At 38.3% G+C, this 20,717-nt stretch overlaps 6 protein-coding genes across 6 annotated transcripts; 1 reads left to right on the top strand and 5 right to left on the bottom strand.

The window, feature by feature from the left end:
- Nucleotides 1–44: 44 nt before the first annotated feature.
- LOC18030157 (acid phosphatase 1) lies at nucleotides 45–1,626 on the bottom strand. The gene is made up of 3 exons (XM_006413273.2): nucleotides 931–1,626; nucleotides 484–693; nucleotides 45–293 (listed from the first exon to the last, which is right to left on the bottom strand). Exons 1-3 carry the CDS (start codon nucleotides 1,317–1,319, stop codon nucleotides 116–118), a joined length of 777 nt encoding a protein of 258 aa, XP_006413336.1. The 5' UTR covers nucleotides 1,320–1,626; the 3' UTR covers nucleotides 45–115.
- Nucleotides 1,627–1,804: 178 nt separating this feature from the next.
- LOC18030155 (U-box domain-containing protein 35) lies at nucleotides 1,805–5,237 on the bottom strand. The gene is made up of 9 exons (XM_006413272.2): nucleotides 5,021–5,237; nucleotides 4,792–4,913; nucleotides 4,584–4,705; nucleotides 4,323–4,501; nucleotides 3,820–4,235; nucleotides 3,631–3,732; nucleotides 3,116–3,544; nucleotides 2,221–2,979; nucleotides 1,805–2,133 (listed from the first exon to the last, which is right to left on the bottom strand). Exons 1-9 carry the CDS (start codon nucleotides 5,235–5,237, stop codon nucleotides 1,954–1,956), a joined length of 2,526 nt encoding a protein of 841 aa, XP_006413335.1. The 3' UTR covers nucleotides 1,805–1,953.
- Nucleotides 5,238–8,848: 3,611 nt separating this feature from the next.
- LOC18030156 lies at nucleotides 8,849–11,266 on the top strand. The gene is made up of 4 exons (XM_006413270.2): nucleotides 8,849–9,552; nucleotides 9,992–10,235; nucleotides 10,570–10,675; nucleotides 10,777–11,266. Exons 1-4 carry the CDS (start codon nucleotides 9,140–9,142, stop codon nucleotides 11,055–11,057), a joined length of 1,044 nt encoding a protein of 347 aa, XP_006413333.1. The 5' UTR covers nucleotides 8,849–9,139; the 3' UTR covers nucleotides 11,058–11,266.
- On the bottom strand, nucleotides 11,233–13,759 carry LOC18030154. Its single transcript, XM_006413271.2, has 9 exons — nucleotides 13,602–13,759; nucleotides 13,421–13,482; nucleotides 13,243–13,303; nucleotides 12,835–12,868; nucleotides 12,403–12,644; nucleotides 12,248–12,311; nucleotides 12,021–12,115; nucleotides 11,717–11,932; nucleotides 11,233–11,555 (listed from the first exon to the last, which is right to left on the bottom strand). The coding sequence occupies exons 1-9, from the start codon at nucleotides 13,635–13,637 to the stop codon at nucleotides 11,394–11,396; spliced, it is 972 nt and encodes a 323-aa protein (XP_006413334.1). The 5' UTR covers nucleotides 13,638–13,759; the 3' UTR covers nucleotides 11,233–11,393.
- A 1,173-nt stretch (nucleotides 13,760–14,932) lies between these two features.
- Nucleotides 14,933–16,613, bottom strand: LOC18030153 (QWRF motif-containing protein 7). Its single transcript, XM_024148735.1, has 5 exons — nucleotides 15,924–16,613; nucleotides 15,589–15,825; nucleotides 15,392–15,481; nucleotides 15,179–15,289; nucleotides 14,933–15,004 (listed from the first exon to the last, which is right to left on the bottom strand). Exons 1-5 carry the CDS (start codon nucleotides 16,611–16,613, stop codon nucleotides 14,933–14,935), a joined length of 1,200 nt encoding a protein of 399 aa, XP_024004503.1.
- Nucleotides 16,614–18,610: 1,997 nt separating this feature from the next.
- Nucleotides 18,611–20,213, bottom strand: LOC18030152 (GATA transcription factor 5). The gene is made up of 2 exons (XM_006413268.2): nucleotides 19,659–20,213; nucleotides 18,611–19,551 (listed from the first exon to the last, which is right to left on the bottom strand). The coding sequence occupies exons 1-2, from the start codon at nucleotides 19,989–19,991 to the stop codon at nucleotides 18,877–18,879; spliced, it is 1,008 nt and encodes a 335-aa protein (XP_006413331.1). The 5' UTR covers nucleotides 19,992–20,213; the 3' UTR covers nucleotides 18,611–18,876.
- Between the last annotated feature and the right edge of the window lie 504 nt (nucleotides 20,214–20,717).

Here is a 20,717-nt window from a genome sequence, read left to right as displayed (position 1 = left end):
CATTACATACATATATATAGCAAGCGATTACATGGCAACCCAAACATCAAAAACAGTAGGTTTGCTCTATTGATCACTTGACGTGCCTCTGATTATCCAATTAGTGTTCCCCGCTTCATGGGATATAATACATTGGATTTGGGAGCTTGAAGGACCGTTCAGACATGGCAGAGCCCAACAAATCACTCCATTGGTCACCTGAATTGCCTCTGATCCTATACCCTTCTTTCACCATCTCATCCCTCTGCTCAGACTTGTATATAGTCGCTGTTTTGTTCTGACCATCCAACGATCTGTTGCATCAAAGCAGAAATGAGAACATCAACCATCCAAATCCAAGATTACAGTGGCAAGAAAAGTGATCCAAATAATGTCATTTTTTGTTACCACAACCGTGATAGAATTGGATAGAAACTTATGAGCTACATTGTAATGGATGATGATACTTTGGCTCAAGAAAGCTGAGAATTTGAGTGTGCGTACCTCAGAATAAGCTCGTCCCAGCTATGGAAACCGGCATTGAGCAGGTTTTCGACGGTGACAACTTTGTGCTTCTCTCTCCGCCCCGTAAGGAGGATGACTTTGTATCCCAAATCTTTAACCTTTTGGTAAAGTTTCAAGCTTGGTGCTATCGCAGGTGCAACACCTTTCTCCACCCACTTATCGAACTCCACATGATTAAAAACTTCCAGCCTGCAAAAATTCCCAAACACAACGATACAGGTAAATAGATAATTCAGTAAAACAACACATTCAAATTCAACAATTCACACTTTCTACATTATTTTGGGATTATATCAATGATCCTGTTTTGAATCCAATATCTCAGGATCTTAATAACTCCAATATAACACAGTTAAGGACAAAATCATCCAAAAAAAAACCATTTTTTTAGCGATGTTATTGTAAAGGAAGATTAAGATAAATTACCCGCAACCATGTTCCAGATAATACGGAAGATTCGACAAGAGAGTCTCATCAATGTCGAAAACCCAAGTATCCTTGCCGTCACCGGGAAATTCGAAGGTGCTCGCATAAACCCAAGCCTCTTCCGAGACTCTCTCCAAATCGGCGACGTAGCCTTTGCCCATCAGATAATCTTTCACGTAATCGGCGCATTCCGGCGGAATTGTTTTCCATGGCGCGAGATTGTTCGTCTCCGCCGCGAATCTCCAGCTCGTGCAATGCACATTGTCGTCGACGCTCTTGAGCTGTGTCTCGAAGATCAACGGCCGCGGAAGGATGTGCGAGCTGGAGTTTTCCTCGGAAAACGCGAGATGAATCAAGAACAAGAGAAGGAAACTCACAAGAATCCGCATCGTGTAATGCCAGAAACAGAACGAATCGAATCGAATCAAAAGGTGAAATTTTATCAATTTGGGTCTCTGAGGAATCTGCTAAGTTTTGAATTTCCGGCAACTCACGGATTCAATCGAACTCGTATGGTGTTTATTATAAGAGAAAAACGCTGAAACGAATCAGGACATGAGCGAAATCCGAAGAAAAATAGAGAAAATAAATATTTCCATTTTCCAACTAAGATAAAATGGAATGTAGAAGAAATCTGAGAAACAGTAAAGCTTTCCCTCGAGTCCTTTGTTTCAATGGAGAATCTGAGAAAGCTACTGTTTCGTTTTGGGCAACAAACGAAGAAGAGACGAAAGACAAAGATTCCTTCCTCGCTATGTAATGGCCATAAATAAATATAAATAAAAAATAGATAAATAAATGAGGCAATGGTTTCGGTTTCAGTCTAATTTCGGTTTAATACTTCCAAAAAACGACTATTGAAACATACCGTTACAGTAAGTTTTTCTCCGACAAAAGAAAATCGCTTTGAATGAAAGAAAGAACAGAAAGAATACACAGATATATAATGTGCAGAGGGTGTGAGAACATCTTGCCGTTTTATTTACTCAGAAAACGCTACAAAGTTTTGCTTTACTGTGTAGTCTAGAACCTAGACCTCCACTCCATGATGGCTGTGTAAAGAGTATAGTTAGGCAAAAGGTTCTTGTTATGCAACGGTAAATTCGTCATCGGCGACGTGTCGTGCTCCTCAAGCCACTCCTCTATCGCACGACGGTCATATGTGTATCCATCAGCAGCAACGCACGGCTCGTTCATCACGTCCTGCATTGTATATAGACAAGCTCTCACATTTTCATCACAACACACATTGAATTACTTCGTTTGAATGACATAAAGAACAAGTGTTACCTTAAGCAATGGGCAGAGGAAATGAGTAGGAGGCTGTGTTGGCACCCCGGAAACCGAATTCCTCGCCTTCTCAGCTACTTTCTTCAAGCTCTCGAGCGCAGGAAGAATCTGATCTTTCAAATCAGGCCTATCTTTCCCGCGTAGCTCTGTGCAACACAAAGCCAATGCGGTCAGTTCCCGGGTTTCTTCAACCGGCCAGTTACCTGCTTTCTGGTCCAAGATCTTCAGAAACTCATCGTTACTATCCATCGCCCTCTCAACGTAATGTGTCAATGCAATAGCTGGTTTTCCTGTGAGGAGCTGGAGAAGTATCATTCCAAACGAATAGACATCTGACTTCGATGATATCATCCCTGTGCGTTGATACTCAGGATCGATGTAGCATAACGTTCCCACGGGGCTTGTTTGCTTGTATATGGTGAATTTAGTTGATAAAGAATCGACTTGAACCATCGTTGATAGTCCAACGTCTCCAACTTTGCTGACAAAGTTGTGATCAAGTAAGATGTTTGCTGGTTTTAGATCACGGTGGATGATCGGTTTAGGCTTTGATTTGTGGAGGAAGACAAGAGCTGCTGCGACTTCCCAAGCTATCCTAACCCGTTCAAACCAGGGTAGTGGCGGACTGTTGTTGACCTGGAACAGTCTGTCCTCCAAGCTACCGTTTTCCATGTACTCATAAACTAAAGCTCCTTGCTCCGGGCACGCTCCTAGAAGGAGAACCAAGTGTGGGTGACGAATCTTGCTCAAGATTTCGAGCTGCAAAACAGAGAGATGATTGTAGCTTCGTAGAAAAGAGAAGACTTTACACAAGAATTTGAACTAAAAATCAGACAAGTTCCATTAGGAGATGAGCACAAAAACAGAACCTAAGTTCCTTAGACTGAGTGCTCACCTCTTGTTTGAATTGTTTGGACAGACCGTTTTCAGCGGAATGCAGAACTTTGACAGCTGCGGTTGTATGATGCAAATTACACTTGTAAACAGCTCCAAAAGATCCACTTCCAATCTTCAGTTCGTCTGAGAACGATGAAGTGGCAGCCACAATTTCTTCCCAAGTGAAGTGCTGATATTGCAGCTGAGGAGACCCGAGAGTGCCTTCGAGCTTCTCTTTCTCTTTAGCATCACGAGCGGCTTTCCTCTCAGCTTCTCTTCTCTGCGCAATTTCTCTCTCCGCTCTTTCTCTCATGCTCTCTGCATCTCTCCTCGCTTGTTCAAAGTTCTGCTTTTCCTTCTCTGCTAACTCTCGAGCTTCGTACTCCTTTAGCTTTAGCTCTTCAAGCTTTATAGCTTCTTCTAACCGACGTTGGTTAAGCTCACTAAGCTGAAACATTTTTCAAAATGCATTGAGCACAAACTAGTGATAGGTTACATCAAATACAAATATATATGAGACTATGCGGTCTTCACCTTTCGAGAAGCATCATAGGTTTCGGTTTGAGCCACAGCATACATTTCTTGAACGTGTCTAAGCTCAGCTCTCAACTTCTCAACCTCAAAGCTTAGGTTTACCTGAACAAATAATAAACCTTATATATTTCCAATTCACAAGACAATGTCTTAAGTAATATAATCGGAATTAAAACTCCATTTTGATACCTGGTTATCTGTATAAGATTGTTCACTTAGAGCATCAGACATGTTAGAAGCTTGTTGAGAAGCCCTCGAGTGATTAGTATCGATCACCATGCCAGTCCAACTAAACCTACTACCAACATTCCCATATTCACGGTTGCTAGAAGAAGAACTCATAGCGTCTTTTCTCTCATCATAATCTCTAACCCGTGGAGTCCAACGTAATGTTGTATCCGTGCTGCTTCTATTGATACTCGAAACATCTTTCGCTTCCTCTGCATCCAAAGACATGCACCTGGTTTCATCTGAGCCAACAGAACTCGTTTCCATTGGAACTGATGCTTGTCTTGTGATTGTCGGGAAATGATGCAATCTCCTGACCGGAAGGGATAGAGCACGTGACTGAGAGTCATAGGCACTTGAAATTCCATCTGTTGATTCTAGAAGAGAAACATGGTAGAAAAAATTTAGACCTACACACCAGTTTTGGTCGCATATTCACACAAATACATTGATGAGTCATGGACCTGAGGTGGGACCGGAAGAACCGCTGGAGGAATCAGTTCTGTCACTACCATCATCTCTTATAGTAGCGTTTCCGTCTGAGTTTGATGGTTGGACGCATGACAATTTTCCTTTCGAAACAACATACACTGTACAAAAGTTCGGCATCAAAGCTGATATCGCCGAGCACATATCAGCTCTCCTGGAATTCTCAAAACAGATTCATTGGTACAAGAAACCAAAGAAAATAACAGGTTCACAGCTAGCAGCTCGGTGGTGCGTACCTTGAGAAAAAACTACGGGATGAGCCTCCAATGACAAGTCTCTCTATTGAGTTCCGAGTAACTTCTTCAGCTATCGCCGCTGCCACATTATCTGATTCGAGCACAAGAACTTCTACTGCGACCTTTCATTAAGGTAATTCAAGAAAGTGTCAGGTTTTGATCTTAGAAAAGAAAAAGAAAAGCATATAAGGTATACAAAAGACAGTACCTTTCTCCGCTCGAACATCTTCTTGAGAGGTTTAAGCACTTCTTCAGACTGCCACAGTATTTCCTGTCTGTATGCAGTTACTACATCATCTCGTACCTCGGAAATAGGGATTGCATTTCCCACTTGAGAAAGAGCAAAAAATTGACATCAGAATTTTGTCAGTTATAATAAAGTCTCAGTTTTTTTACACAATAAGTCTTGAGTGCAAGAAAGTGAGTTAAAGCTTTACTTGGTGTAGGTACAGAAGTAATCCTTGGATGAATGTGAAGTAGCTTGAAGCCAACATTTCCTTCAGGAGCAAATTTCTCGAGCGCCCATGTAACAACATTTTTGTTTTTTCTGCTCCCACTAAGAGCCACGACGACGGTATGAGATGAAGGAAGAGGAAGAGGAGGAGGAGGAGGAGGAGGAGGAGGAAGAGCAATATTTTCTGGTGATCTGCTCATTGTCTATCTTTGTACTTCTTGTTGCTTCTATCCTGCACACTCCAATCATTTCAGACACTCCGAAACAGAAAGAGTATATTGTTCCCATAGTAGAGACAGAACATGAACAAATGCCAAGATCTTGAATTCAAAGGAGGTATACCGATCATGTCCCAGAGAGTTAAGTTTATGAGTAAGGATTGTAAAGAAGCACCAAACGACCATAGAAGCTAAACTAACAGCTTCTTGTAGAAAAATAGCTCAACTTTTTAAGAAAAAAAAATGTCAACTCTTAGCACAATGCAGTTGCAGAGACTTCGTAAAACAACGAAATAGATTTAAAGCAGTAACCATATCTAAAGGGTGAAACAAGAAACCCAGAAATTGAACCAACCTGGTAATTAAAGGATGCGGCTTTAGTCAAACCCAAGACAGAAAATGGGGAGAAGAGGAAAGTTATGCTGCATAATTTGGCTTTGGGTAACTCGAAATTCGGGAAGCTTCCATTTGAAAGAGCAATTAATGGCAGAAAGAAAGGAGAAAAAGAGCAACCGAAGAAGAAGAAGAAGACCCACGTTCGTGCTGCTAATCTCGGATACAAATAATGGCTTCTTATAATCACAGAATCTTATGGAGATTTGAAAACAAATATTGAAAAGAATAAGAAAATGAGACAACTTGGTCATGTTTATCGTCAAAGGATCACTCCTGGTATATACTCTTTTGTTGTCGCCAGAATTTTCTTCATTATCAATTTTATCAGTGTGACAGAGGGAGTGTGTGTTAAAAGAAAGATTTTTTCTCCAATCCTTAAGAAGTTAAGAGCCTTCGTTGTTTATTCTAATCATGTTTATCTCTTAATTCCATTTTATTTGATATTAATTACATTCCTCAACGCCATTATTAAAAACTTCATAAAATTTCATATTTGTTTGCCCTTAGTTGCACGCATGACCTATACCTTCCTCACGTCTTTTTGTCTCCCCTCTATGCACATGACTAAATTGTCGTAGTATTTAGTAAATAAACTTGTGTTAGACTTTTTGTTCAACCTATCAAATTTCCTAAAACACAAAAGATCTTTAAATTCAAAAAGGCCTATCGCCTCTAATTCCATGTACAAAGTAACAGCCCACATCTATGTGCTTTGTGCTACTTATCATATGTAAAAGCATCGGTTGCGGATAAGAGATGTGTAACGACCGCTCCTGATATATGGACATTAGACCGTTAGTATCATTAAGATCTTGGAATTATCGAATCACATAATTACAATATGGTTCTTCGATGAAGAGCTTAAATGATTCCAAGTGTTGAAACAGGCTGCCAAAAGACAATAAAGAACATATATAATGATGTTGGGGTCAAAATCATATTTACAAGTAATGACAAATAAATTTAACGAACAATGTGCTAAGTCTTATAGATAGATATATAGTTTAGAAATGTATATAATTTAAGTTATTAATCTTAGAACAAATTTGTGACAGTTGCACACAAAAAAGGAATAAATTTGTGACTTGGCCAGATATTTTTTTTTTTTGCTAAATGACTTGGCCAAATTTGCCAATAGATACCTATTAATCAAATAATGCTATCATTTAAAATCTCTATATAACTCGACTTTGAAAACCTAGTATAACTTAGTGCACGTTTGCTAGTAAACTAAACCCTTCGTAAGTTCTAAGAGATTATAGAAGAAGCCCCATCCCAGGAAACATAGATTTAGTTAAGGGAACTTATATACATTATGCATCCTCTCCATTATACAAGAGATGGTTTTAGTTGTCGACCTTTCCTAATAACAAAAATAATAGTCCACGTTTCGTGACTATTTTTGTTGACATTTTTTTTTTAAACTATAAAGTGACATGGATAGTGCTGGGTTCATGGCATGGCAGGCTGTTTTCACTTTTAACCGAGTCTTTGGGTCTTGTAAATAATTCATTTTTGTTCCTTCTAATACCAACAGAATGAGGTGGTAATTTGCGCTTCCATTACACAATATCTTACACACATAGTCAGATTAGAATAGAGCATACAGATTCAGTAATAGAAAATAACAAAATAATGGTTACTAAATTTTAAAAAGTTTCAACATAAGGCTTTTGATCTTCTTTTCGAGAGAAAATCGTACAAAAAGTTGTTTTTGAATTGAAATATCGATTCTAGCGAAAATGTTTACTAATTGTACCCAAGACTATCTTTGTAAAGTTGTTTAGCACGATGAGTTTTTTATTTTTATTTTACAATGGTCTTTACATCTTTCTATAGAAGTTTAGAAATGATTGCTTCAACGAATGTATATCCAACCATTCAAACTTTTTTTTTTTTTGATAGATGGATATTTAGAAGCGATATATGTTTGCTGCTTGCAAGTGTCTCCCGTTGAGAAGTTTTGTTGCGAATGATGACAAGAAGTTGCCAAATGTATATATTTGGTAGATACGAGTAAGACTAGTGCGAAAGAAAATGACAACACCTCATGCAAAATTGCAAACTGCAAACATTCGTCATCGAAAATTAAACGTAAGCAAGGTAAACCGGAAATTGGGTGGAGGAGGCCCACACGCCATCGCTCTTTTTCTTCCTTTCGTTAACATTTTACCCACTTTCTTAAGCAATTCTCTATTTTTTTTTAATTATGTATTTAAAAGAAGTAAAAACCCCAAATCATACGATCATTTATGGTAAAGATTTTTGGGAAAACAAAAAAAAATCCTCGAAAGGAAGCCAATAGACTAAAAACTCGAATCACACTTCTAATAAGTAATGAATTGGTACCCTAACTTTTTCCTTTTCTTCATATAGCATATTATCAAATCCGAGCCATAGTTTTAACCAAAAACAAAATAAAATCCGAGCCAAAACTCGAGCAAAAAGAATAGGAATCGAGACCACGTAAAGAAGATTCAGGACCACATTCATAAGATGTTTTCCAGTTGGTGAGAATGTTATTTACAGATGGAACAAGTCAAAGGTTAGAAACAACAATTTTAAAATTAGCTTTACATTTTATTGTCATGTTTGCATAAAAATGAATGCATGCCGCATGCGTGCATGTAGACTTAAGTGGCACCATGTTGGTATACTCATGGGACTACAAAAAGTTTCTTTAAATTAAACTAAACATAGCGGTATAAATTTCGTCTAATTAAATTAATTTAGGTATCAAACATCAGTTACCTTATCAATCAAACGAAAGTAGTATCATCTCCTTGATGTTATTATATTGGTGGAAAAACGCTCGAATTTAACCTCGTCTTGTTTCCACGCCAAAAACTTCATGACTTCATCCCATGTAGACATGAATATCCAATTAGGACATACTAAAATACATTATTTCTTACTATTATTATTGTAACTTCGATAGTACTCCATTTCCGTACGAAATGTCTAATGAATCTCAAATTGGTTTTGAAGTTTTCATGCTATTGAGTCTAATATTTGAATATCTATTTTTTTATACATAAATATTCAAATTGTCAAGCTAGTAATTTTCGTTTTGGAAACGCCGTATAGTATTAAAAATTTGTGAGATACATTCCATTATAAAAAAACTATATATTTTTGTTTTCCCGGCTATATAGTATTATTTTATTGTGTTTAATGCATAAGAAAACAGAGTAAATGGATAAGCGTGTCGTGGAGAAGAAGGACCAAGCAAAGAAAGAAAGTCATAAAGTATAAAATCTTAGAAAACAGACTATATTCTGAAAATCCTTAAAGACTCCTGCATTTTTAATCTTATCCATCTCCTCGAAACCATCACACTGTTGGAAGAAACCTAAGAAATAGCAAAATCCAACAGACCCATTACTCCTATTATTGATCAGACTCGGTTAGACCAAAAGACAAAACTGATCACCGAGTGAAAACGTACGAAACCTGGTCGGAAGTAAACGAATTTATATTGTCTTAATATGTTTGGTGGAGGAAGAGGACCCATGGGCGGCGGCGGAGGGATGTTACGCGCCGCCGGCCGAGCGATGACGAGGACAGGCGTAGCCAACGGCGGAATTCAAGATCCCTTTGCTTCATCACCGTCGTCTTCGTCGTCTTCTACGGCTGGAAACGCCTCTGTCTCGCATGCCCAGAAACTGGGATCTTCTTCTGGGTCGAGCAATCTGATGATTTCGGCAGCGTCAGGGTCGCCGTTGAATCTACCGGTGGCTGCAACCTCCGGATGGAACGGAGGAGCTTTTTCGTTTATAAATTCCGGTGCTTATGAAGACTTTGAGTGGGTTTCGGAGGAAGGAACCGAAGAAGATGACTCTGTTTTTGGCTCTGTTCCCTCTGTTGATGAAGTCCAAGATGCTGTTTCTGCTCTCCAGCAGTAATCATTTTTTTCTTCTTTTCTTCTTTTTTTTTTCTCCATACACTTGAAAACTATGCGTGTGTGATTGTTTGAGCTTTGAAACTTCTATTAATGTGCAGAATTGACAATTGTCTTAGCTTGACAGATTTGTCTCAAAGTTAACTTTTTTATTTTGTTTCTGAGTGTGATGGAATTGTCTTGATTTGATGAACTAATGAAGAGGATGGAAACTCAATCAGTTTGGTGTTCCTTTTGTTTCCTTCTGGATTTAGTGTCCCCGTGTCAGTTTAGCCCCACACAGTTGTTAGTTGCTTTGTACTTAACCTTAAGTTAATAGTTGTTTTTGCTAGTTCAACTTCCTTGATGTTCATTGGTTCTTATGAATCTCGAATAAACTGTTTTTGTTTTTTTTCTTTAGACGGGAATTTGAGTAATTGATGATTCTGATTTCTTGAAGGGTCTTCGATGGTAGCTCGTATCCTCAGCTGGTTAGAGACAGATATGAGAGCTATCCGGAAAATGGTGGTGGAAAGCAGAGCCCCATAGCCACAGGAATGGTTCATCAAGTTCCTTCATTTGGGTCAGATTTGGACTGGATGGAGCCTTCAATGCAACTTTGCCAATCAAGAGTCTTACAGCCTCATGCTTATGATCAGGTTTACAATGCTTTTGACCTACTCCGAACCGAACCATCCGTCCAGGTAATCCTTTTCTTTTATTTCGTTGTCTGGATTCACTAAGCTCAAAGCTTCTGTCTTGTTTTCTTAAGTACTTCTTAAATCTTAAAGAAAATGGTAGAGAAAAACTTTTAGTTTTATGTTGAACTATGTCGAATATTCAGTGTTATTTGACTCGGAAAATTTTGAGGGAAGTAGTGGATGCTCAAGTTAAATAGCTAACAAATGTAACATAGGTCTAGATCAACAAGAAACCATTATCTTTATGTGTCTATCTTCGAAAAGAAAAGAAATCATGGCTGGTCATGTAGTTTATCACAAAAGGTACATAAATCAAAGCTTTTAACATTTTGTGCAGAGAATGGTAATATCATTGTCATCTGACAAATCAGTGTGGGAGGCTGTGATGAACAACGAGGTAGTGCGAGAGATTAAGGAGCTGTACAACAATGGCATAAGTAAAGGTATAGGGATAATGAATCGATCAATCTAAGCCTTTCATTTGAGAAGAATTCTCATGGAACTCATGGGCTTTGTGTCGGTTTTTCTATATTCCTAATAACAGATGAGGAGAGTTCAGATGACACTCCCGGAGAGAATAACGCAGCAATGGGTTTCATAAAATGGATATTTGATAACACAATGGTTAAGGCCACGGAAGTGTTTGCCAAGATAACAAAGGTCGTGGTCGAGCTCTTCAATACTCACAATGACGATGGTGTTAACAGGAAGGGGAAAGATGCCAAATTCAACAATTGGCTTGAGGAAAAGCTGATGACTTCGGTCTTGCTCTCCATCGTGGTCCTGCTGGTCGTGATGGTGTCCCGAGCCTGCAACAAGTCTTGATCGGTTTCAAATTTGTCGACAATACAATTGGTCCTCGTCTCTTAGACACTTCTTGTTTAGCTTTCTTGCAAGTCATATTGTGGTCTGTTTTGGTAATCTTTGGTTTTGTACTCAATTGTTGACATGGTAGACCATTTACTCAGTCGCGTTTCTATCATAAAGAACTCTGAAAACGTTCAAAACGTTAAGAGTTTTCTTTTAGCCCCCAATAGACTGGATCTTTTACAGACACAAAGAAGAGTTAAAAGATTGGTTTGTAGTTAGAGAATCTAAAGAGACAATACTACTTTCTTCACATAGATGTATGAACAGGATCGGCTATGTCTCGAACAACCTTCACTTGTGTGTTTCCATGTCTGAAGCAGGCTTCAAGAGAGACTCAACATCGGGAGTAACAGTCACAAGTTTCGCTGAAGAACCAATGCGACAGTAGTTCCTCCCTTTGTTGTCGATCGCTGCCACATCACTGTGAAATTTCGCATTCGGCCCTGGCGAGACCTGCATATATATATAGGACTGAGAGTTAACGAGATGAGAAGAGCTACAAGCAGAGTCCACTCCAAGCACAGATTTGGATATGTGTGTTCACATATAAAGACATGATGAAAGAAAGCATGATACTCTTCCAAGGTATAACTTGATGAAACAAAATGACTTACATCGAAGAGAACATCTCCAAGTTTCAACTTGACAGCGCCGCTCTTGTAAACTAGCATTTTGCCCATGAAACCCTCTGGTAAACCTTCAAAAGGGTTGTTTCTCTTTGAACTATTCTCCGATACAGATCTCTTGGTGTTTGCTCCTGTCACTTGCTTCGTTACAGGGAGGCAGTCCGGAATCTTAAAGAAAAACATCTGTTTTTTGCAGTGCTGATACTGCAGGCAGCTCAGAAGATACAATCAGTCAAACTCGGTGAAAAGTTCACATATCTATGGATACCACTATGTTTTACAAGTTTATTACCGATGTCAGACCAAGTTCTTCAGCTGAGTTGATGGTGCTCTCGTCATAATCAAGGTGTTTAGCCACGTCCCCAAATTCCTCCTGGTCACGGAGTTCTAACAACGCAAGAAGTGGGTTTCAGTTGATAGAAATATGCTAAAAATGCAGTTATTTAAAGAGCAAACAAACACATGAGATTCACATAACCATATGGGTGGCGTAAAGCGATAGCAAAGCAGTGAGCATACCTGGATCACCAGAGAATGGCTTTCTCAAAGGAAGAACAGTAGGATAGTAGGAGTTTTTATAATCCTGGCACATGAAATGAGCCAAACCTTATGTCACATAAATCACCAAAAGAGAAACTGGGAGGGGAAATAAAGTTGTATAAGATTCTATTTACCCAAGGTTCAACGTAGTCTTTCTCAGCTCTTGTAACCAACTTATGAACCTCTTCTCCATCTTTCTGGGTAGTAGCAGAAGAAACAGCAGGAAGAACACCAGCAGAAACAACAGCGGGAAGAATAGTAGCAGAAGAAGAGGGATTTACATCAGAAACGTGCTTGTCGTCTTCTTTAGGATCCCCAAACGACCTTATTGAAAGTGACGACAAGTTTGGTTGGAATGCAACTGCAGATGAAGAAGCTGCAAGATTTCAAAAAAAAACTTGTCAAGAACGATCGCTGCTATAATACTATATACATACCATCACCTTCCTCACATATGGCTCTCAGCTAAAACCCATGTACAGAAATGAGATCAAGCATAACTCAAAAATTCATATAGAATAAATGAAGAATGCAACTACATAAATATATATAACTTGGATATTAACCTTTTGTTTCGGGTTTGGGTCTCCTCTGGCCAATCTGCAACAACAAGAACACAAGAAAGTTTGGTTTCAACTTCAAGCATTTGGATAATAATAACTAGGCCGTTCTAGGCTACCATCAACATCATCGTGGACCAAACTCATTTCATGGTGGAAAGTTCTAAAGCCAGCCTTATACCATTTGGTCCATATCCTCATATGTTTGTCATATCAAGATGAAGAAAGCACACCGTTTTGGTATCATATATAAACAAATCTAATTTATGAGATGGTAATGTTTTAAAATCAGGGAACTTACGGTTGGATTAACAAATAAATAAACCAAAATTAACAGATACTAATTGTTTAGCACAGGGAAATAAAAAGGAAAGAAAATAGAAAAGCGGAGAATGAAAAGATTCTACTACATACGCCGAGACGTTTAGCTATCTGTCGTGCTGCTTTTTTATTCTCTTCCTCAGTCTCAGCTTCACTGTGTTCAGAGAGAAGAGGATTTAAAATATTTAGCTAGTTATTCATACATATAATATAGATTTGTATACATGCATAAACAATCAAGGATCTCGACAGGAAAAATAGGAAGATTTACTTTTTGGAGTCTGGTGCGATCGGCCGGAGAGAAGGCGTCGGAGGTCTTGGTTGGAATCTCCGCTGCCGAGAAGGAGAAGGGAGAGAAGGTCAGTCAAACGCAATTTCGCGGCGGAATTTTCAAGTGAGATTTTGAGATGAAATTAGACGGAGAAGATGGGATCAGTAAAAAAAAGATTTACCTTGGACTTTCGTGGAACCTGGGAGCCCGAATCCATGGCTGTCTCCGGCAAGAGAATCGGAAAACGGGGAAAAAAAAAAATTTAGGGGTTGTGGAAAAGAGAGAATCGAACTCGAGTCCTCAGCAATTGTGGAAAGTCAGAAATCCAGGCGACCTAGGAGCGCTTTTAATAACAACGTCGTCAAGGTTTTAATTTATATCTTCTTGTTGGGTCCTAAAAATTTATACAGCTTATATAATTAGAGTGACTAATCAGATGTGAAGAAGCTGATAATTGCGCTTTTTCCTGTCATTGGACTTTGGGAACAACGTCTCTCAATTTCTGTCATCTTTCCTATAAGATTTTACTTTATTTTTAGTCTCACTCTTCTCTATTTATACGCTTACTTGTTTTGAACTTTGAAGCTTGAAGAATGATTTGTGAATGGATGTTTCATCCGGATTTGAGTATCACTTGAACTATTAATAGTAATATGAGATTATTACTCACTAAGACCTCTCTTTAAGAGAATATGTAGGGGAGCCTAGGTACTTTTTGACCTGAGTTTGACCTGAAACCTAGATGTCCTTCTTCTTTTTCTCCATTTCCCAACAAAAATCCTCTAGATCTTTTGATCAAGGAGAAAGCTTCGTGAACTTTATCTCGTGGACAAGATTTCAGTCTTCATTGTCGGTACAGAAGTTATTTAAGGGCAAGGAAATGACCGAATTCAATTGGTATTTATACACAACCATATCGACCTTAATTATAAGTACCGGTGTAACATACTTCTATATGTTGTTAACCCAATTGTGGATTCAGTTTGTGTTGAATTGTTATTGCCAATACTGATAGCAATGATGAATGTTGTCTTTTTTGTTAACGGTTGTTTTGTTCATGGATCATATATATTATGTAAAGTGTTAACAATTCATTAACAGAATTTTGGTCTTGACATTCGGGGAGATAAAATACGTGCATGAACAATATAACCTAAATTACTTTTCGCGGACAACCTGAAGAAGATTATTAGTATTGGTGGACAAGTTAGTGTATGTATGAAACAAAAATGTCTATGATTTTTTCTTTGTGGACAAATGATGAGTACTAACTTTTACCTACAATGTGAGTTGCGAGAATAAAATAAAAACGGAAGTAGTTTCTAGTAAATAGTGTAAGAAAATACTCCCAAATACCACTTTCAAAAAGTGAAACTTTTGCAACAAAAATTTGTGTATCTCTATTGAAATATCTCTTCACATTATAGTCACCAGTTTGTATAATGTATAATGTACTCCCAACTTTTAGTTACACTTCCCAACTTCTGAGTTACTAGAGAAAAGCTATTACAATCAATGTTGCAAAGATTTTATGTGTTCCTCAGTCTTCTGGAGAAAATGGACCCTTAAGCTACTCTCTTTCGCCTGAAAAACGAAGTTTCGCCACTTTAGCCTTTGGAGCTTCCAAATTCGAATTGAAAATAAACAAGAACATCAAACCACGCTTTGGACCAATCATGACTACTATTCCAATCAGAACACTCAAGTAATCGATTAAACCGGACCGGTCAAACAAAATGAAAGGGGTAGATGATTTACCGCAAAGACAGGAATAAGGAAAAGGCTCTTCTCCAATTCTTCAAAATATAATAATTCTTGTTTGAACATGCTGAGCAATTCTGTTAGCTCATATAGGATTATTTCAACCTGCTGATATTTAATCACCCAAACATGCTTAAAATTAATCTCTTATTCATATATAAAAACAAAAGAAATAAAAAGAAAAGATCTATAAAAATAAAGTGGAATTACTCGTGGGAGAAACTTGATGATGATGTCTTCAATCTCATCCATGACTTCTATTGCTGTGACCATTTCTTCATGTACGGACACCAAATCTATCTGTAACTTCCAAATTATCATTTCCCGTTTACATTTCAAGAGAACGTAATAGTTTTCTTATAAATAACTGTTTTCCCAAAGAAAAAACAAAAAATGAATGATCTAACCGTTGCACCATGTAGGAGGGGTAAACGGAGAGACAAAGCATGTAGTTTTCGAGTTAGCTTGCTCAACGCTTCGTAGTTTTTGGCGTCCAGTTTAGACCACTCATTGAGTAAAGGCATTTGGAGACTGAGAACTTGACGTAGTTTAATTTCTTGACGGAGCCTTTGAACTTCAACTACATTTTCCACTACGTAGTTCCTCATTTTGTATATCCTAAGCCAAACCCAAAACAATTGATCCTGTGACCATTAAAAGAAAACAACTTAATGAACATTAATCACATATATATTTAAATTTGACTATAATCATTATTTATATGGTTGTCATAACATTTTACCTCAACATTGATCTTAAGTTTAGCCATAGTGGCTTCAGTTCTTGCGTTAACAAACCTCAGTTGAAGTAATCTGTTGTGAATAATCCTAAACCGGTGATAGTCCTCCTCATGAACCGGAGATACTTTCTTCTGAGCCTTGAAGTACTTCAAAACTCCAGCCACTGCTCCACCGCCACCGCTTCTCATCTTGGCCGCGCTTACCGGCGACTCAGGTGGTGTCCGGCACATTGAACTCGCCGGAGCTGAGCTGGACAAAGAAGTTTTCATTGCTGAAACTCTTCCCGGTGACAATGCCCACGCGGATGGTGAGGTAGCTCCCGGTTTTACCCCTTTCGACGAAGCGTTATTACGAGGACTGCCACGCTCACGTTGCTCCAAGTAACGAGCAAACGCCTCTCTGCTTCTCCCGTTGTTGATCTCGTGAGATCTTGACGCGCTGTTTCTCGCCGGGATCATCTCGCCGGGTTTCGGGTTGGATCCGGCGGGTCTAGAAGATCTTGTTGTGGATTGTGATCTGCTTATCATCACTCTTTGGCTTGGATTGGAAGGGGAAGAGGAAGAAGAGGACGAAGAAGAAGAGAATGAGGCGTTTAATGAAACCGGGAGGGAGATCGATGAAGTTATGCTCCGGCTCCGGTCAATATTCGGCGACGGAGGCCGAAGCCTACGACTTGTGGTGGTGGTTGCCATTTTTGTGTGTTTGTTCTTTGAAATTTGACAATAATTGATCATGCAAGAATTATATTAAACCGGCCGCGCCGGACTATATATATACATAATACATTGGATTGTTCAAGTTGATAATGTCTAAAAATATAGTTAGGGTTTAATGGTTTAGATATATTTAATCTGTATTGTAACGCTTGGAGGTTCGTAGGAGTTGACAGCACGTAGAGGCAGGTAAGAACACTTCTGCATGTAAGTGTGGCTACATAATTTTATATATTTTATAAATTCGAGTGTTTTTCGTAATCGCATACACACCGTATTGTGTATAATGTCAAAGGATGCGAAGGTCGTCAGCTTAGCTAGAGACACGTCTTCCGTTGATCTTTCTAGCTCTATATGTTTCGGCGTTTCGCAGTTAAATTAAACACACGGAGGGTTTTGAAAATGTTATCAAGTTTTTTTTTTTGTTTATTATAAATCTGATTGTATCTTTATAAAATTATTTGAGGAGTACCTTTGAAAACATAATCTCAAATGAACTCCGTTGATATGTGCTCCGTTGACAATGGATTCGGCCAGTTATAACAGCTTCGGAAGTAGACGTGTTTTCTCTTATCTTATCTAGTGAAGAAATTTTGCAGTGATTTGAGTATTTAATTATGCCATTTATGTTATCGTCTTTATAGATTATCGAAAATACTCATATATATATGTATATATATATATCGTCTTTATATATATATATATATATATATCTAGAAACTAAATATACACATTCAACTTTAAATGAAACACAGTATTTAGTAACAATACAGTATTTCACTTTCACAACTTCTAATTTCAAGTAATTAGATTTCACAAATGCATTTAGTAAGTAAGTACGAAAATATTTATAGTAATCCAACTTACATTTAACCCACTATTAAAATTATCCCGCACATGATACGGGTTAAATCCGATTATCCTAGTTATAATTTATGAGATATCACATGATGCTGTGGACTAGTCAACGGTTCTCCTATGTACTTGATTTTTACTCTTTTTTTTCTCTGGTCACAAATGTTTGCACTTTGCAGCTTGGTTCTCGTCATAAAAGCCCATATGTCAGTATACAAGGAAGCCCAAATGTTAGGCCTTAATAACAAATTCAGAGGATTACAAAATTGACCAATAGTAAGTTATTATATTACCTTTTATGAAATTTACAAAATTGATGATACCGCGTTGACAACGTGACATGTTTTTCTTGGAGTGTTAAAGCACAATTCATTATTCTTACAAAATACTCCGGAGAATTCAAGTGTCAATAAAAAACTTACATTAATCAAAACAATTAAGGCTTGATTTATCTATTAAAATTCGTGAAAATAGAGAACCCATTTGCGGAATTGATGTTACCGAGTAAAAATTAAGTTGTAGTCAACCATTTTGGGCGTCAAACCAGACCTCATCGTCATTAATCTTTTCAGTTTTAACAAAAAAAAAAAACGACGATTACTAATTTACTATAAATATGAATTTCAAGTAGGTGATACCATATGGCGGTAGACGATAAGCAAAACTAAGAAATTAAATGATTCGTTTTCCCATTCCTATAGAGATATACGTTTTATAACATAAACCCATAGATATGAAAACTAAACTCGCGCGCTAAGCAACGAAAGAGAATATTTTAAGTGAGAACATGGTTTAGAGTTGACGTAGCAGAAAATTTTCAAAACTTAATTTAGACTTCAGCTCAAAATTTCAGACCAAAAGAAAAAAGAACGAAAAAAAGAAAAGAAAGAGACAACGACACATGTCGCGTGTCCATGATACAATGCATAATGGTGTCACGTTTGATTTGGTCCATTCATTAATGCAACGGCAAGGAGCGTTCTCTTAAAATTAAAGCTGTAGACCAATTCGAGCGGTTTCAATTAACTCTACCACATTTTCAAAACATTTGAAATATTCGAAACGTAACGTACCAAATACGTATGTAAACATTTGCTAAAACGCTCTATAACGCAAAACACTGAAATATGAAAATTTTAACTGAAATACTAACGCGAGCGAGTACAATACAATATGAGTTTTCGATCTAATCAGTTACCAAGAACTTACCGAAACTTCTAGCAGAAAAAATCAAACTACGGTAGCAAAAAAGAAAGAAAGTAAATGCTAAAATAAATGAAAGCAATATACCAAAAAAAAAAAAGTCAATGAGAAACTAACTTGACGCTAAAACTGACTGAACCGGGTCCTACATTTCTGTTCTAATTTTAAGACCCTACTGTTTTTTTCAAAAACTTGGTACAGCTTGCGTGGACTGAACCAGCTGGTTTAAACCGGTAGTATCGTCATCACTCGGATCTTTCTTCCGCCGCATCTCCATGACTTTGCGGTGGTGGTTCGAGTGAAGCTCACTCGAGAATGTCGGGCTACAAGCCGGTCTATATTCTGGTAGTAACCTACCCGACTTAAACCGGACACCGCACGCATTGCACAGCGTCTTGGCTCCCTTGGGACCTGCTCTCCACTGAGGTGTTTTCTGAACGCCACAGTGACTGCACCGTCGAGGAGGCGGCTGCTGCTGCAGCTCCGGCAACCGCCCGTTGAAAACAGACTCTGCCGACTTTTTCTTGTGCTTCTTGGGAACCAAGACTGGCTCAAGTAGCTCAACGCCGGTGAACCAAGGGCTTGAAGGACCTGAGGAGGAGGAGGTCGAGCTCGACGACGAAGGACCCGAAGAGGAGGAGCCAAGCGACTTGACCTTGACTCCATTTCGGTTGCGTTTGTTACGGGTTTTAGCCGGAAGAGGGGATTTGAAACACGACTCTTCTGTTGCCGGAGTCACAGGGTGTTTCCGGTCACCGGTTAACCAAGCCGGTTTCTCTGACGGGGTTTCGGTGAGATTTGGAGCCGAGGAATCTTCTACGAAATGGGATAGCCACTCAAGATCCGCTAATTCATCCGCCTAAAACCAAAAATTCAAAAAAAAAAAAATCAGAGACAAATTAGGGAAAAAAAAAAAGAAAAAAAAAATATATATATCTCTAAATTGGTTTAAGGAAATTGAATTACCGGAAGGGAGAGTTGGTTTGAAGGAAGAGACCCAAAATCGTCTCCGCTGGAAAAGTCGTTGCTCCGGCGAAGTGCATCTCCGTCGTCGTTGGGTTCCTCGGAGGAAACACAGAGCATATCTGGTTGAGTCTTGGGTTCATCATCTTCTTCGGCTAAAACGTCGTCGTCGTCGTCGTTTGACAAGTCGAGCAAGTCGTCGATGGAGAAATCGTCGGCGGAGGAGTCATTTTGAACGGTGGTGACGGTGAGAAAGTCTTCGTAAACCGGAGGAGTCGTTTTCAAAGCCATCTCTTTTCTGATAATGCTCTTCAAACCCGCTTCAATACGTTCCATTTCCAATTTAAAAATTTCAACAACAAGGAGGGAAAAACGAAACCCTAAGATCGAAAATCCAACAAAGGAAGCAAATTCAAGAAAAGGGAAAAGAACCCTAGAAGTAAAAAAAAAATCCTTTTTTAAAATTTCCCGAAAACTGGACAGAAATTAGGGAAAAAAAATAACGAAGACAGAGAGGAGAACCAGAGAGACGGAGGAAGGAGTGGTGGTGAGAAAAAGAAATAAACGTCGGATAATAGAGGAGATGAAGAAGAATATTCAACAACAAAGATAAAAAAACATAAATATATTTACTCCGTTTTAATTTACTTTTTAGATTAGACGGTTTTCCTAGTTTGCCCTTGACCGCGTTGATCGCCGTTCATCTTGCGAATTATCCTTCCCGCTTTAGAGGTTTTGATTTTGCACTTTTTAGTTCACGTTTTTCAGATTAAAAGTTAAATGTCGCTAATTAAAATATTTTTAATTGAAAGTAAATAATGGATAAAAGCGAGGAGTGAACTGAAATGGTGCAGAAACCGAAGACAAATGGCGGGCCAGCTTTTTTGTCTTTTTAACACACCACGAGAAAATGATTCTCTCTCTTTCTCTCCCTTATTCTTTCAAACTAAACCATCATCAGATAAAAACATTATTCTTCGTCTTAGGGAAAAAAATCTATTGAGAAAAAAACAAAGAAACAAAAATATCTGTGTAGAATTTTTTTTATCTTTTTTTCTCTGT

Source organism: Eutrema salsugineum, unplaced genomic scaffold (genome assembly GCF_000478725.1).
Source record: "Eutrema salsugineum unplaced genomic scaffold, Eutsalg1_0 scaffold_1, whole genome shotgun sequence".
In the NCBI taxonomy this organism is placed as follows: Eukaryota; Viridiplantae; Streptophyta; class Magnoliopsida; order Brassicales; family Brassicaceae; genus Eutrema; species Eutrema salsugineum.
This window is presented reverse-complemented; position numbering and strand designations above follow the sequence as displayed.